The sequence below is a fragment of the Bufo bufo genome, chromosome 8 (assembly GCF_905171765.1).
Source record: "Bufo bufo chromosome 8, aBufBuf1.1, whole genome shotgun sequence".
NCBI lineage: Eukaryota > Metazoa > Chordata > Amphibia > Anura > Bufonidae > Bufo > Bufo bufo.
In genome coordinates, this window is record NC_053396.1 from 9,515,081 (window position 1) to 9,531,855 (window position 16,775).

The window sequence follows — 16,775 nt, forward strand, 5'->3', positions numbered from 1 at the left end:
GAAAAAAAAAAGAAAGAAAAGGATGAGCAAAATAAGCATTCTGCTGGATATACGTCTGCTAGAACAGGCCAGAAATTGGCGGAATCGGCTAAAATTTAACAATTCTTGAAGTCCCCAAAGGTTGTAACTACAAGAGCGGGACAAAAATGGTCGCATGATTTGGATGCAGAAAGAAAAGGCGGATCTAGAATGGAAGAAGTATTGGATCATTACATCCAGGAGGTGGGGCAGAGAGAGATGATGCAAATGTCTAAGGATTAATCCGAACCACTGAGTGAAATTTTGGGTGCGGTTAGAAAAAATGGAGAGTTAATAAAAAGATATCTCAACTTAACTTGGGGAAATCCAGACCGATGTGGTTCTGATAAGAGATGAGGTCTCTAAAATATGGGACAGAGTAACTGCCATAGAGAAAACTGTAGAGGTCCTGGAGAAAGAAGTCAGTGTTTAAAATGGAAATCCCCATCTTGAGATCTGAGGGCAACATCTTAAAAAAAAAAAAAAAGATGGTCGATTTGGAAGACAGGTCTCGGCGATGTAACGTTAAAATTGTGGGCCTACCGGGAGGCATAGAAGGAGACAATCCTGCTGACCTGATACAGAATGTAATTCTGGAGAGGTTTGGAAGGGGGGAGCACTTGTCTTCATTATTTCTTGTGGAAAGGGACCATTGAGTTCCAGGGGGTAAACCAACTCCTGGAAGGTACCCGCAGATACTTTTGGGTCATGATTTTGAGAAGGGCAAGAGAGTCCTCCCCTATTCTGTATAATGGAAATAGACTGTCTTTTTTTTCCTGATTCCTCCAAAGACATTCAAGAAAAGAGGCGTAGTTACTCCGAGGTCTCTACTTTGTGAGAAAAACATCAAATATTTATTTGTTTATCTGGCCAAATTGCGGATAATCTTTAATAGTGGGACTTTTTTTAAATTTTTTTTTCTTCCCCTTTTTAATACTCCTGACCTTGTGGTAGATTGGCTTGGAAGGCATTAGGAATACGCAGAGAGAGAGGCAGACGTAACTTATATGTCACTTCGTTGATCTTCCTCAATACTTCAAAGGGTCCAAGGAACCTAGGAGCAGACTTGAAACTGGAAACCCTTAAGCGGATGTTTTTAGAAGAGGGCCATACCTTATCTCCAGACGAGAACTGAGGCGGTTTTCTTCTCTTGTCTGCATTCGCTTTCATGCGGGTCACCGCTTTGTTGATGCGGTCCTTGGTGTCACGGCAAATCTTCAAAAAATCCCTACAAGAGGAATCCACAGCTGGTACCCCATAAGATGTAGGAATAGGGAGAGGAGTACGAGGGTGTTGTCCATAAACGACAAAGAACGGAGAGGAACCAGTAGACTCTCTAGTGTGGTTGTTATAGGAGAATTTAGCCCAAGGTAGCAATTGTACCCAGTTGTCGTGTTGGGCTGAAACAAAACTGGATATAGTTCTCTAATATTTGATTGACTCGCTCTACTTGCCCGTTGGTCTGGGGATAACGGAAGAGAAGTCCAGCTCAATTTCGAGCAGCCGACAAAGGGCTTTCCAGAGCTTAGAGGTAAACTGGACTCCTCGATCGGAAACAATATGCCAAGGTAGACCATGCAAGCGGAATATGTGTCTCGCGAACAGTTTAGCAAGTTCAGCAGCCGAGGGCAGTCCAGCCAAAGGAACGAAGTGCGCCTGTCACGGTACCTTCTATGACAGAGGTTAGAAGATCGGAGAGACTGACTGCACGTGAGGTTAACTGACAGTCTCTTGATTCTCAGTGTTGTGGTTTGGTAATGACCACACCTCTTGTCAGGTGCAACCCATGGTCATTACTGCATTCCCTTCTTAGTTTGGTCTCACACTTCATACCATGTGGTTGATATTCTCTGCTTGGATTTGGAAGAGTGGTGCGTGGACCTGTGTTCCTGCTCATCCATTTTCTATAAGATAAGTTTTACTGCTCTTTGTATTTGGTTGTTCCCCTGTGCTTGTTGTTACTAGGCCTCAGGGAGACGCTGGTTCGTTCACCTGGGAAGGACCAGTAGTCTCATTTCTTGCCACTACCTAGGGCAGTGATGGTGAACCTTTTAGAGACCGAGTGCTCAAACTGCAACCCAAAACCCACTTATTTATCACAAAGTGCAAACACGGCAATGTAACCTGAACACTACAGCCCAATATAGTATATCGTCCATGTACTTTTTCTTTTAGCTATAATAGCCTGTCTGCATTCAATGTGCTGCCTGTGCTGTTCATAATGCGCCCTGCGATAATGAATGGTAGGAAAAGTCTAAGGCATATTGGTATACACCAAAGACTTTTTCCACGGTGTGGGTGCCCACAGAGAGGACTCTAAATGCCGCCACTGGCACCCGTGCCATAGGTTCGCCACCACTGACCTAGGGTATTTCAGGGCTACTAGGGTCTAGATTCCGGCATATGTATTTTCCCACCTTCAGGGTCTATACATACTGACAGGAGTCAGGGCCAGGTTTAGGGGCTTCCTAGGAGGTGACCTTTTCCCTCTCCCTAGCCTTGAGGCCTAGTTCTGTGTCCCTCCCCTCCCTTATATTCGTGACAGCGCCATCTTGGAGAAGCAGTCCACGACCACCCAGATAGCTGTACATCCGGCAGAAGAGGGCAGATCTGTAACAAAGTGCATGGCAATGTGTTGCCATGGGGCATGAGGAACAGGAAGGGGTAACAACAGCCCGGGTGGTTTGGTCCTGGAGACTTTATTCTGAGCCCAGACAGTGCAGGCAGACACATAATCACGCACGTCCTTAGACAGTGTGGGCCACCAGTAGTGGCGAGACAATAGTTCTGTGGTCTTGCGGATCCCTGGGTGACCAGCCAGTTTGGAGTTGTGCCCCCAAGCTAGAATACGTTTTCTCTTGGCAGAGGGCACGAATGTGCAACCCGGCATCCGAGATTATGTATCAGAGGAATGGTACTGTAGATTTTTCAAAGATGCATTTCTCGAGTTTGGCATAAAGGTGATTCTTTCTCGACCGCTGTAAAACCAAATAGTACATGCCTCCGGTGAGTGGAGAATAGATTAGTATATCGTCCAGGTACACCATCACGCAGACATAGAGCAGGTCCCGGAAGATATTGTTTTCCAACTTCTGGAATACCACGGGAGCATTGCACAGACCGAAGGGCATGACGAGATACTCGTAGTGTCCATCACGCACTTTCGAATGCGGATAAAGTTGTATGCGCCGCGCAGGTCGATTTTTGTGAAGAATTTAGCTTCCCGGATCCTGTCAAAGAGTTCGGAGATTAGCGGAAGAGGGTATCGATTCTTGACTGTGACCTTATTCAGACCTCAATAGTCGATACAGGGCCGTAAGGATCCATCTTTTTTCTGCACAAAGAAGAACTTGGCACCGGCTGGTGAAGTAGATTTCCGGATAAACCCCTTCTCAAGATTTTTCTTGATGTAATCAGACATCGCTTGGGTCTCAGAAAGTCAGAGTGAATAGACTCGACCGCATGGAGGAGTGGCGCCAGGCAGAAGGTCAATCGGACAATCATAAGGACGATGCGGAGGCAGGGTCTCTGCCTCATTCTTACCTCTGCAAAACTGGCATACTGCTGCGGAAGTCCAGGCAGGTCTACAGGCCTCTGATAAGCAGGTGGACCGGCAGGATGATCCCCAATGCAGAATCTGACTGGAGTGCCAGTCTAGAACTGGAGTGTGCTGACGCAGCCGGGGAAGACAAGGATAACCGGATTCACGGACGCTGATAGCACATAGAAGGAAATCATCTCTGAATGCAGAACCCCTATTTTCCCTACGCCTCCACAACGGCAGTAAACATGGAGATTATCCCGCCTTCTCAGGGACAGGAAACAGCTTTGTGGATCAGCCCATATAAGGCCCCCTCCCTCTTACCTCTCCAGTTGTTTTCCTGTCCCTCAGAAGGTCAGGACTTGCCGGATCAGTCACGCGCCCAGCCTTTTCGGTTTGTTATCCCGGCTCTGGCCGGAGGGCTGAGGCAGGGGATAGGGTCGCGGAACTCTGCAAGAAGTTCCTCCTTCCCTGTGGTTTAAGCCCAGCGTTGCTGGCCACCCCGGGCTTTGGACCCGCGTCCAGTGCGGACCGGCCCTGTTTCTGCGAGCCGGGGGAGCGTTCCTGGGCCTGGGAGCGCTCCCCACACATTTCCCCTATGCGCGCGCGCCGGCAGTTGAATTCTATGTGACGTCGGAGGCCGGCGCGTGACGCGAGGGGGGGCGGAGCATAATGTCGTCATCAGTGGGAACCAGGAAGTAAAGGAGCGCGGCTGCCGGCGTTCCAGGCAGCTCCTGCGCTCTTCTCCCGAGAATGTCCCAGCAAGCTGACGATTCGCCCAGGCGGCCCACAGATTCCTCCAGGCCCTCTAGCCCGGTAAGCCTCCTCCCATTACTAAATAACAGGGTGCCTTATCCTGTATGGGGGTCTCCTTGGTGGTGGTTCTTTACCCTTCTCTTTAGAGACTAAGGATAAAACTTTCCTCTCCAATTTTGTGTCTCTCAGGGTAAAGAATCCTCAAAAAAGGATCCACCCTTGAAGAAAAAATGCGTAATGTGCAAGAAATCGCTATCTGGTACATACAAGAAATCTATGTGCCAAAAGTGTTGTGACAAGGTTGTGTCAGAGGAGACCCCATCTTTAATTGAAAGTCTGAAAACCATAATCAGAGAAGAAGTGGGTGCAGCTGTAGAAGCTAAGTTATCTACATTGTCTCCCAGACCATCTACCTCAGGAGCCAAAGTCTCTAATGTGCAGGACTCTGACCTGGATGAAGGTGAAATTTCCTCTGGGTCTGACTAGGATATTTCAGATCAAGCAGGCGGTAAACCTCTCTGTTCAGTTGAGGAGACGAATTCCCTACTGAAGACCATTAGGGCTACAATAAGCCTGGAAGAGCCCAGAGAACCCCTTTCAGTACAGGACCAATTGTTTGCTGGATTAGGGGACAAGAAAAAACGAGTCTTTCCCGTCCACCCTAACATCCGGGCTTTAATACACTCAGAATGGAGAGACCCTGAGAAAAAACAATCCGCCTCTAAGTGGTTAAAGAGAAAATACCCTTTCGCGGAAGAAGATTCTGTGGCCTGGGATAAGACCCCTAAAGTAGATGCCCCAGTAGCAGGAATCTCCAAAAAAACTGCCCTTCCATTTGAAGACCTCGGCCTTCTGAAAGATCCGATGGACAAAAGATGTGAAAACCTCCTTAAAAAGATGTGGGAATCCTCTACGGCCACTCTAAGACCAGGGATATCTGCAACTTATACGGCGAGAACCCTGGGCCTTTGGTTGGGACAGTTGGAGGAACATCTAGAGTCAGGCACTCCACGAGAAGAAATCCTAGCTTCTATACCTATGCTAAAACAGGCCGCTAATTTTATGGCAGACGCGTCAGCAGACATAGTGAAGCTTTCAGCCAGATCTGCTGCCCTCTCTAACTCTGCTAGAAGAGCAGTATGGTTACGCACCTGGTCCGGTGACACAGCCTCCAAGAACAAGCTGTGCACTCTGCCATGTGAGGGAGATAGGGTGTTCGGTACGGCCTTGGACGAAATTCTAGAGAAAGCTTCAGATAGAAAAAAGGGCTTTCCTACAGAATCAAAATTTTTTCAACAAAGGCGGTCCTTTCGGTCCCAGAACCGGGGTAGGCCGGACCAAAACAGAAGGGACACTAGACCAGCCTGGCAGTCCAATAGGGGTAAAGGCAGAGGGTTCCTGTTTAACCCTGACAAATCGGCCCACACCTCTACTCAATGACGCCCAAAGCGTAGTGGGAGGAAGACTGTCCCAATTCTATCCTGCCTGGGTAAATATCCAGGCCTCTCCATGGGTTCTGTCAGTCATAAAAAAGGGGTACAGTCTAGAGTTAAAAACCTGCCCACCAGACAGATATATGGAGAACCCTCGTCCGGGGGAGATAAGCCAACAAACTACACCCTCCCTCCTGCAGAGGAATGTAAAGATCTTGTCGGGCAACTCTACAACAGTGGAGTACCTGAACAAACAGGGCGGCACAAGAAAGCTATCGCTAGCCCTGGTGGTGAGAAAAATCTTCAGTTGGGCAGAAAAGAATATTCAGTCCCTTTCAGCAGCCCATGTGAGAGGGAAAGAGAATCAGGTGGCGGATTTCCTCAGCCGGGACCAGCTAAACGCAGGAGAGTGGATACTAAACCCTCAGGTATTCAAGCAGATCTGTTCCAGGTGGGGAACGCCGAAGATCGACCTGTTCGCCAGAAGAAAAAACAAACATGTTCCGAATTTCTACTCTCTGGCAGTGGAAGATCAACCCTTAAAGGTGGATGCGCTCTCGGTACCCTGGCCACCAGTCCTGTTATATGCATTCCCACCATTCTCCCTCATACAGCGGGTCATAGCAAAGATTTTGGAAGAAAGAGTACGAATCATCCTGATCACTCCATTTTGGCCCCGCAGATCATGGTTTCCGATCCTGAAGATTCTAGCAGGAGAAGAATTCTGGATCCTCCCTCCTCGCCCAGACCTTCTACTTCAGGGTCCGGTTTCTCATCCTCAAGTCACCCAACTCCGTCTGACGGCCTGGAGGCTGAAAGAAACATCCTGAGGAAAAAAGGTTTCTCCGGGAAAGTGATCTCCACCTTACTTCTTAGTAGGAAACCGGTCACCTCGAAAATATATCTAAGGGCCTGGAAATCCTTTCTGCTCTTCGGAAAGGATAAATACGACCCGTCAGGAGAACCTCAGATGTCCCTCATACTGGACTTTCTCCAAGCAGGGTTGGATAAAGGCCTCGCAGTAAGTACACTAAAAGTTCAGATAGCAGCCTTGAGTGTATTTATGGACTGTAAACTGGCTAACATGGAAATAATAAAAAGGTTTTTTAAGGCGGCCGTCAGGATTCGCCCTAGGTTAAGATCCCTAGTGCCTCCTTGGGACTTAAGCTTGGTACTGTCCAAGCTTATGTACCCTCCATTTGAGCCAATCACAGATATACCCTTAAGAATTCTTACTCTTAAGACATCATTCCTGCTAGCCATCACTACGGCCAGAAGAGTAGGCGAAATACAAGCCTTTTCTATCCTGCCTCCATACCTTTCCATTTCAGACGACAGGATCACGCTAAAACATGCTCCAGAATTCCTTCCGAAGGTAGTCTCAAAATTTCACTGCCAACAGGAAATTATCCTTCCCTCCTTTTGTTCTCAGGCAAAGAACGAAAAAGAGAGACTTCTTCATAACCTGGACGTCAGGAGATGTGTCCTCCAATACCTGGAAGCCACTAAGGAGATTAGGAAGACTAATCAACTTCTAATTCAATACCTGGGCATGTTGAAGGGAAAAGCGGCCAGCAAGACTTCAATATCAAGATGGATCAAGTCCTGTATCTATCTAGCCTACCAGACAGAGGGTGTTCCTCCTCCACCGTTTCTCAAAGCTCACTCTACCAGGGCCCTAGCCACATCCTGGGCCGAGGGTGCTTCAGCTTCCTTAGAGGACATTTGCCGTGCAGCCACATGGTCCAATCCATGTACATTTTTTAGACATTACAGATTAGATGTTTCTGCAAATAGGGATTTAGCCTTTGGGCGGAGGGTCCTATCTGCAGTTGTCCCACCCTAGGCTGTTATCCTATGTTACTTCCTCCATGTTTACTGCCGTTGTGGAGGCGTAGGGAAAAGACTTACATTACTCTTACCGGTAATCGTTTTTTCCCTTTAGCCTCCACAACGGCAGGAGGAATTCCCCCCCAAAAAAAAAAAAAAAAATCTACTATATATAGATATACATTATTTAATACGTATAAATACTTATGTGTATATTCTATTGATGAAATATATGTTCTTCTAAGTTAGAGCAGACTGGCTCTGATATTTGTTACTTTGTTCTTTATTAAACCTTCCTTGCATTTATCTCTGAGTACTAGGTTACTAACTGGAGAGGTAAGAGGGAGGGGGCCTTATATGGGCTGATCCACAAAGCTGTTTCCTGTCCCTGAGAAGGCGGGATAATCTCCATGTTTACTGCCGTTGTGGAGGCTAAAGGGAAAAAACGATTACCGGTAAGAGTAATGTAAGTCTTTTTAACTTAAGGGGCATAGTAACAGAAAGTACAGGTTCGGGGAGTGGCAGTCCATTTACGGAAGCCACTGACAGGCCTTTCTAGACAGGTGTTAGGAAGCCAGTACTGATGGACCAGAGCTTGCTGAATAAAGTTACCGGCTGACCCAGAGTCCAAGAATGCAGGCACAGACAGTGTGACTACCTTGGGAGAGAGAGTCACCGGGACTGAAAGTTTCGGAGAGGACTTCTCCTTGTCTAGGACCACCTCTCCAACTGACCCTAGACATTGACGTTTACTGGCTTTTAAGGACAATTACGCACAAAGTGGGCCTTGCCTTCACAATACAGAGACAGATTCTCTGCTTTGTGGTGCAAACTTTCCTGATCAGACAATCGAAGGCGCTCTATTTGCATGGGCTCTTCAGATGGGGTGGACACTAGAGGAAGAACTGGCTTCTGGAAGGATGGAGCCAAACAAGCTGGTCTTCTGGTGCATGCGACCTCTTTAGAACGTTCCCTGAAATGCATATCTATCCTTGTGGCCAAGGTGATCAGGTCATTCAGAGTAGACGGACGGTCACGACCAGCTAATTCATCCTTAATCTGGTCAGAAAGGCCCTCCCAGAACACCGCCAGTTGAGCCCCATTGTTCCAGGTTACAAAACTGGATGGTGTACTGACCCACAGAAGAGGAACTCTGTCGTAGACTCAGCAGAGCTGATGCAGTAGAGGACGTGCGGCCGGGCTCTTCAAAGACCAGCCAGAAGGTAGCCAGGAAAGACTGCAGATTGGTGGTCTCTGTACCTCCATGTTCCCAAATTGGATTTGCCCAAGCACAAGGCAGCTGGTCCAGGCGGACCCAGGAGGTACCTGAGAAAGGTACCAGAGGTGCAGGACCGAAGGATGAGGCAGAGGCGTAGTCAGACAGGTAAAAGGTCAGGGCAGGCGGCAAAGGTACAGGTCAAGCAATCCGGGTCTGTAGCAGGAGAGTCAATGCAAGCAGGTAGGGATATAATAGGTAGCAGAGTCAAGGAATACAGATACGAGTCAGGGACACAAGCTGAAAACAGGAACCTTAGCAGGACACAAGGACCTTGACACTGAGGCATCTGGGAAGGCGGGCTGAGCCACTTATACAGGAGGGCTAGGATAGGTCACATGACCAAGCCCATAAAGCCCAGGAAGTGACATGCGCCGCCCCTTAAAGTGCTGCAGGAACAAGCAGCAAGCATGCTGTGGTCAGGGCTGAGAAGAAACTGTGGAGCGGATCCCAGAACAACCGCACCCACACAGACAGAGCCCAGGACTGCAGCGGTGAATGGGAAGCACCGGCCGCAGATCACCGTTGAACACGGCGCCCGGGACCGTGGCGATAAGCAGGGGAGCAGCGGTGCACAGCAGCCGCTGTTACACTGCACCTTAAAAAGGACATATGTTTATTGGATTATATCGGTAAATCTTATTCTGATTGCAAAACCACTTTTAGTAAAATACCTGACAATCTTCATTCAGACGATCCCTCTTCTCTATGATTTATGCCTTTTTTTCTTCAGTTGTCACTGATTTTTCTGTATTGGTGACCCTACTGTCTATACATATAGTGATTGTCACCAGTAGTGTTGGTTGACCTTGAATGCTTGTACAGATATATAACTTACAATTAAAAACCACAAAGAATTTAGTTCCGAGTGCAAAACTGTGTTTATTAAAGTCCGTTCTTAGCAGACTAGAGTAGGCTAGACTAGAGCGGGTGGACATCACATCATGCCATAACCCGTCTCAGTCTGCTTAAAATGATATTGTTCCTTTGTTTCTTCACCAAGTAGACCTCCCCCTTTAATTGTTCTAGTCTGCCCTCTTCTGGGACAACTCTTTGATATAATGCCCCCACTATATGCAGAAAGATCTGCAAACTTTCAGTAGTCCACTACAGTTCCTCCAAGTTTAACACAAATCCTTTCAAGAACAACCAAAAGGCTCAACTATGTGTAAGTCATACAGTTGAAGGCCACATTTGTACCACGGCTGGAGGGATAATATGTCAAAATCGCAGGATTTCATCCAATACAAAGGTTTAGTCAAGTTCAAGTTTGTGATGACCTTTTCTAGTAGGAATTTTTTTTTTATGCCAGGGACAACCTGTTTTTGTCATTCTCTAGGGATGACCATGGTGACGATCTTCTGAAGCTAACGTCTGTTTTATCTCTGCCATTTTCTCTATGACTTTGCCGTAAGCTATACCTGTCTGAGGCAAAACAGTATATTATAGGATCCATACAGCAGTTGGTTCCTGATAGCATCCATGTGATGTAGTAGGCCACCTCAACTTTTTCCAGTAATGAACACATGGTTGGGAAAAACAAGATGATGGTGACCCCCATGGTTCTGGTGATATGTACTGGGATATAGCAGATGATGAAGATGATTAGGGAGACAAATATGGTCTGTACAGATTTGGAGACCATGACGTTTGTAAGGGTGTTCATTGGGTTCACCTTGAGAATATATCGACTCAGGAGACTGTAGCAGACCAAGGTTGTGGTGAAAGGAATGAGAAGACCCGAGAAGAGGACAACCCAGTTCCAAATAAAAAATAAAACGGCTTGATTGTTTTGATGGATACTAAGACATTTTGTGACTCCGTGGACTTCAGATGTCTTCAGCACAAAAAAGAAAGGAAAGCCTTGTAAACCTAGAAAACCCCAGACAATAAGGCAGAGTCTCGTGGTGAAGGTCTTTCTGGTCAAGGCCATTCTTTTAACATTGTGGGCAACAGTGAAATATCTGTGAATACTGATTAGAGTGAGAAAATATATACTTCCATACATGTGGGTGCTGAGGAGGAAGACCTTAAATTGGCAGAAGAAGGTACCGAAGGTCCAGTGGTCGGTCAAGGAGTAGATGATGATGAGAGGAGCAGCTGGGGTGATGATGGCATCGGAGATGGCCAAGTTGAACTGGAGAATGACCGTTGAATTCCATTGTTTTACCCGGAACCAGAATATCCACAGACTTATACAGTTCAACACAAACCCAATGAAGAAGATGATGGTCAAGGAGATTGGGATGAAGATGCTGATGGGTTGAGGCTGACACCCGGTGAAGTTCCCGGATGTGTTCACCATTCTAAATGAGGATAAAAAGAAGAGAACATCTTGGTACAAATTACATGAATTACATTTCAAGAATGGTTTTAAAAACAGCTCCACTACGTCCTCCTCAACAGAAGGTTTGAACTGGGTAAAGCTCTGAGCAGACACAGAACAAGCAGGGAATACTGGAAGATACCAGCTCTGACATTGATAGAACAGTGAGTGCAGCTCTGGGGTATAATACAGGATGTAACTCAGGATCAGTACAGGATAAGTAATGTAATGTATGTACACAGTGATTCAGCTTCTTATGTAGATTAAGTTTATAAACTAGTGATTGGAGGTGTACTTACCTTTTAAGATTTACAAAATTGCTTGACCACCAGCTTTAAGGTTGATTTAGACGCCTAGATAATTGGGCAGATTATCGGGAACGAACGTTTCTGCGAATGCTCATTCCCATCAATCTGCCTATCGACATGTGTCGCAGATCACCTGATGAACAAGCGAACACTCGTTCATCCGATGATCCTGTCGTTCGTGCAGACACATCAATCATCGTGCGGTCCAAACAGCGATTCGCTGCCCAGAAACAATGCAGCTGTATGAGGACGAGGGGTATCAATAGCGACCGCTCGTCCTCCTACTGTGAAGGAGATCACCGCATGTAAATACAGCAATCGCCTCCACTGAACGAGCAGCCGACTGTTGCTGCTGCCTAAATCCACCCTTAACCATCAGCATGTATATTGTGAGGAAGGAGACTGATGAAAATGAAAGTCTGTGCGATGCAGAAGGCAGAACGACTGTGAGAGATCAGTCACCTACCTGTTCACATTTGCATCCAAAGGCGAGGAAAAGATCATGGATGGAGACCGCTCAGTGCTCTGCTGTCTTCACAGAAAATCCTCTACATGTCCTATGTCGCGGCTGCGTGCAGTCCTCCCTGAATATAACAGATTACTGGGGAAAACTTAGTTGTGATTAAAGGGGTTTTCCACTGAGAAAGGTCAGGTGTGAAAAAACATAAAATGCTAGCCACAAACTGGGGATTCCTCGCTGAAACCCCCAATTTGTCTCGCTGTACAATGACGAGTCACTGCTTGTATGAAACTGTGGATCTGGTGATTGCAGGGCAGTATATGGCGGTAGTAAGTGACAGCTGTATGGCACTGCTCAGCATACAGGGATGGAGTGTAGACACTGTGTGGTAGTATTATATGCCAATGCATATGGTAACTGGCACTCTTTAGTAGACCATGTATGGCAGTATTGGTGGTGTGTTATTATATGGCAGTATTATGTAGGTACTCTATGTTGAGTGTTAGGTTAGTATTGTATGGGACAGTTACATGCTAACTACATTGCAGTCTTATGTAGGTTTTCTAAGGCAGTATTGTGTGGGCAGGTTATGGCACTCCTACATGCCTAGTGTATGGCACTATTATGTAGACACTATGGGGGTCTACATATACGCCTATATTATTTCCCCGCTCACGCTAGGTCTAAAAATGGCGGCATGGGCAGGAAAGGGGTCTCATCTACCATTTTCTATTCCAGCAGTCTTACATTTAGAAGTGTCGGTGGATCCGCCAAGGCCGGCGCCTCTTCATAACTTTGGCCAGCGCGACCAGCCTGGTCTTTATAAATGTGCCCCTATAGGGCAGTAGTTTGTGAGCGCAGCATGGCACTGTAAGGGTATGCTCAACTTGAGTACTTGCCGTTGATTTCAGATCTGACCACAGATTAGCCCCATTCCGTGGGGTTAATCCGCGTGCGGACACCCACTATGGTTTCCCCATGTAAAAAGAGTGGCATGCCTCTTATTGAAGCAGATTTAAAATCCAGCGCATCAAGGATTCTGACTGGCAGATTTCCCGCGGTTTCCTCATTGTGGAATACGTGCTGAAATGCACTTGGCATTCTAACGGTGTGAACATCCCGGCATATGCGCAGCAAGTATCATGCAGTGCCACAAATGAAAAATGCTTGTGTCACAGGTTACGTCTAGCGGTTTACCGGTCTGGCGGCGTCCTCTTTTGGCGCCGTTGCCCTGGCAACTGTGACGCCGCTGTGGACAAGAGCTGGGACGAAACTTCCAGGTAGGAAAAGGGCAGGCGGTTTCTAATGGTTGCCCACCAAGCACCCGCAGCATTGTGTGGTCTCTGCGTGCCACTGTTTTGTGGGCACTATATGGCAGTATGTGAGTGCTGCTATTGGGGCGTTATTATTCTATTTCCCTACTTCAAAAGAATAATGTGCTGCCCCCTACATGTATTCTGTCCGAGACCTGGACTGAGTCTAGGTATGGGAAGAAAATGACCCAAAATCATCCCATTGACCCAAATTTTACTACAAAACCTCCAGATATCTGTGCAACGTGAAGTTATCCGGGTCACGAGAAATTACTACACGGCAGTGTAGGGTTAATTACCGAGTCTCAGAGCTCGGGAAGTTTAGATATTTCCACATTTTGAAAACTTTTGCTGACCTCAGCGGGGGACTCTGAGGTTCTCCGTGTCATAGGCAAGGTTTCCTGAAGGCCAACAGTGGATCTGTGAGCCCAGGGGACAGCAAGGGGCGTGGCTTGGGGACATTAGGGAGGGGCTTGACTGTTAAAGGGGGTTTCCAATCCTTGTATATAGCGGGGACGAATAAAAAATGGAGGGTTTACCTAGAATTCCTTCTTTTGGGGAGATCTTCCCCTTTTTCTGTTTCAAATCTGCACTTTTTATCTTGATCTCTGCTTGCTGTAAATGAATGTTTACAGTCTTGCTTATGTCCAGCAGTTTGAAAAACTGTACAGACCTAGCAGTGCTCGTAGCTGAGGGTTTGCTCCAGTCTACAAAATTCTAAATCTCATTCTTGTTCTGATTGGTTACTATGTATCAGTCTGAAGTCTACACCGTATGTGGCTAAGAACCTTCCCGTACAGCAAGCAGAGATCTTGAAAATGATTTGGAATTGAAGCCCAGGATATGATAGAACTTTCCGTTGGACCATGGCTCGGTTTGGGCTTACATTAGATTAGGGCACGAGATGCGCTTCAGAAGGACCACGACTTCTCGGAAAACTCCGCAGTTTGCAAAGGGAAACGAGAAAGTCTTGTTACTTCCTGAAAGTGAATCTACAGTAAGTGTTCTATGGGAGGAAAGTGGCCCCAGCGCGGTTCACTGCTCGCCTCAGCCCCAATTTCATCTGCGCTCCCCCCCACATCAGGATCAGTCCTTGGAATGGGGGTTTGAACCTCTGCAGACGTAAAACTGGGATCTGCAAGTTACAGCCAGGAAGCTGCAATAGTGACAAACTGTACTCGAAATGTGCTGCCAGTGGTTGTCACTTCCTCTCTCCACATGTCAGTGACTGGAAACCGACAGGGTGGACGACCGGCAAAGGCCTTAGATGCAATCTCTTAAAGGGGCATTCTTGTTTTGGGATCTTTATGACCTGTCCGGTTAGGTCATCAATATCCGGTTGGTGGGGGGTCCGAATCTCGGCATTTTTGAAGGGGCTGTGGCGCTAGAGCGGAGTTCTCTTCAATGTTCCTGTAGCGGTGCTGCAGGATAATTACACCTGAAGGGGACGCTGCACCAGCACTACAGTGTAGACGGCGGGCGCCGCAGCCTCTTCACACAGTTGATCAGCAAGGACCCCCCCTCCCCCCCCCCCCCCCCCCCACCGATCTGATATTGATTAACTATTCAGAGGACAGGTCATCAGTTTCATGAAACTGGAATACCCCTTTAAATACCCTGCAAGTTTTTTGAATCTTATAATCCTCACATCCTAAAAGCCACAGGTCACCATGGTGAAAATGTACGTCATGGAGCAGGAACGGACAGCCGCGCAGTACAGGGCTCCGGTCCTCAGGTGATATAATTGGTGTCAGTGCGTCAGGTATTCGTTCTGTGGGGTAGTCTCAAATCCTGACCGGCAGGTGGGGCCCCCGAGGACCGGAGATGAGGAACACTGACCTAGGACGCACATCTTTGTCATGGGTCATTAAGGGGTGGACGCAAGGTAAAACCGATATACGGCGTTATGTGTAGTGCGGCCGAGCATAGCACTTGGATCCTCGCGTGGTGCTCCGCCGCCTTCGGCCGGCACTACACGTGACACAGCCCATCAGTTTTAGGGCTCATGCACACGAGCGTATTTTCTTACCGTGTCCGTTCTGTTTTCTTTTTTTTTACGGATCGTATGCGGAACCAAACGGAAGTTACGCCGTGTGCATTCCGTTTCCATATGTCTGTATTTCCGTTCTGCAAAAAAAATAGAACATGTCCTATTATTAGTATAGGACGGTTCTATTAGGGGCCGGCTGTTCCGTTCCGCAAAATTACGGAATGCACACGGACGTCATCCGTATTCTTTTCGGATCAAAATACATACGGTCGTGTGCACGAGCCCGTAGCATTGTGCGGTCCTTTAAAGGGGTATTCCACAGGATAGGGAATAACAATCAGATCAGTGGGGGGTCTCAGCGGTAGGATCATGAGAAAGTGGGTACGCTGTACTTGTCTATCTCCGGAACTCCCATAGAAATGAATAGAGCGGCCGCGCGCATGTGCGATCAGTCCCTCCGGAATACCCTTTTAATGCAAATTGATGTCCTGGAATTGATTAAGACCCTAATTTCAGGGCATGAAGAAGACCTTTTCTTTCTTTTACTTGCACATGTTGGACCTGTGTATGAGGAGAATATTGGGGAAGTGATTTCCTTTCCTGTTCTGGGTGACGTCTTTGTGAAGATACATTCCCTTTCAGGGATAAAGGGGATGTGAATAATCTTTAATTAAAGGGTCCCCTATTATAGCTGATTTCAGGGAGTTTTTTTGCTTGGATCAGCTGAGAACTGCGGGGAAAACCTGACGGCAAGTCCGTTGCCCTGCAGCGCCACCTCTGGAAAACTGGAGCATTACACGGCTGTGGACGTGCCGGGTCCTCCAGGAGCGTCGCTTCTGTAGCCTCCCTCCACAGAACCTCTATTAAAGGGGTTGATGGGATATTGGTAGGATATGCCATGTTTTGGGGGAATATTCATTGACGATGCACAATTAGATTTGCGCCTCCGTTTTTGTTTTTCTAGGAAATAAGGAAATCCGATTAAGGAAACGGTAGATTAATCTGTGATCTACTCGCCTTTGGGCTGCGGCCGGTGACATATGGGGACGATAATATGATGACATCATCTGTAGGAAATCCCGACTCCACAGCAGTGACCACAAGAATAAAATCCCCAAATCTTCCATCTCATGATTAACCATATCATGGCTGGGGGGCAGATAGTGGCCTCTTGTATGTGGAAGACAATAGAGCAGTGCAGCATTATGCTCCAACTGCTCTGCCTGGGTGTCAGTCTTTACTGTAGATATGGAATTCGGTTCCTTGACCCTAAAGATCAAGGTGAGCAGTGCTACGTTAGTGGAGATATGATATCACAGGGATAGTCTCCTGTCTACATACCCTACTCCGTAAAAAATCATGAGGCCCAATGTTTCACTGGACGCCATTTAATACTGCATTTCCCCTCCAAGCCGATATAGCCGGGGGCGTAAGACCCAGGACCTGCTAGCTTGATTTCAAAAACTGGTTGTCGAGATGAGACCACCCCTTTAAATAGTGGTCATGGGCGGCAGGGAGTCTTCT

General features: G+C 47.3%; 2 protein-coding genes across 2 annotated transcripts in view; one reads left to right on the plus strand and one right to left on the minus strand.

Moving 5' to 3' along the window:
• The window catches only part of LOC120978287 (cysteine-rich tail protein 1-like), a 96,473-nt gene that overhangs the window by 13,281 nt on the left and 66,417 nt on the right, over positions 1-16,775 (plus strand). The gene's annotated exons all lie outside the window — the stretch shown is intronic.
• LOC120978285 (P2Y purinoceptor 4-like) lies at positions 9,731-12,072 on the minus strand. The gene is made up of 2 exons (XM_040406532.1): positions 11,955-12,072; positions 9,731-11,160 (listed from the first exon to the last, which is right to left on the minus strand). Exons 1-2 carry the CDS (start codon positions 11,990-11,992, stop codon positions 10,158-10,160), a joined length of 1,041 nt encoding a protein of 346 aa, XP_040262466.1. The 5' UTR covers positions 11,993-12,072; the 3' UTR covers positions 9,731-10,157.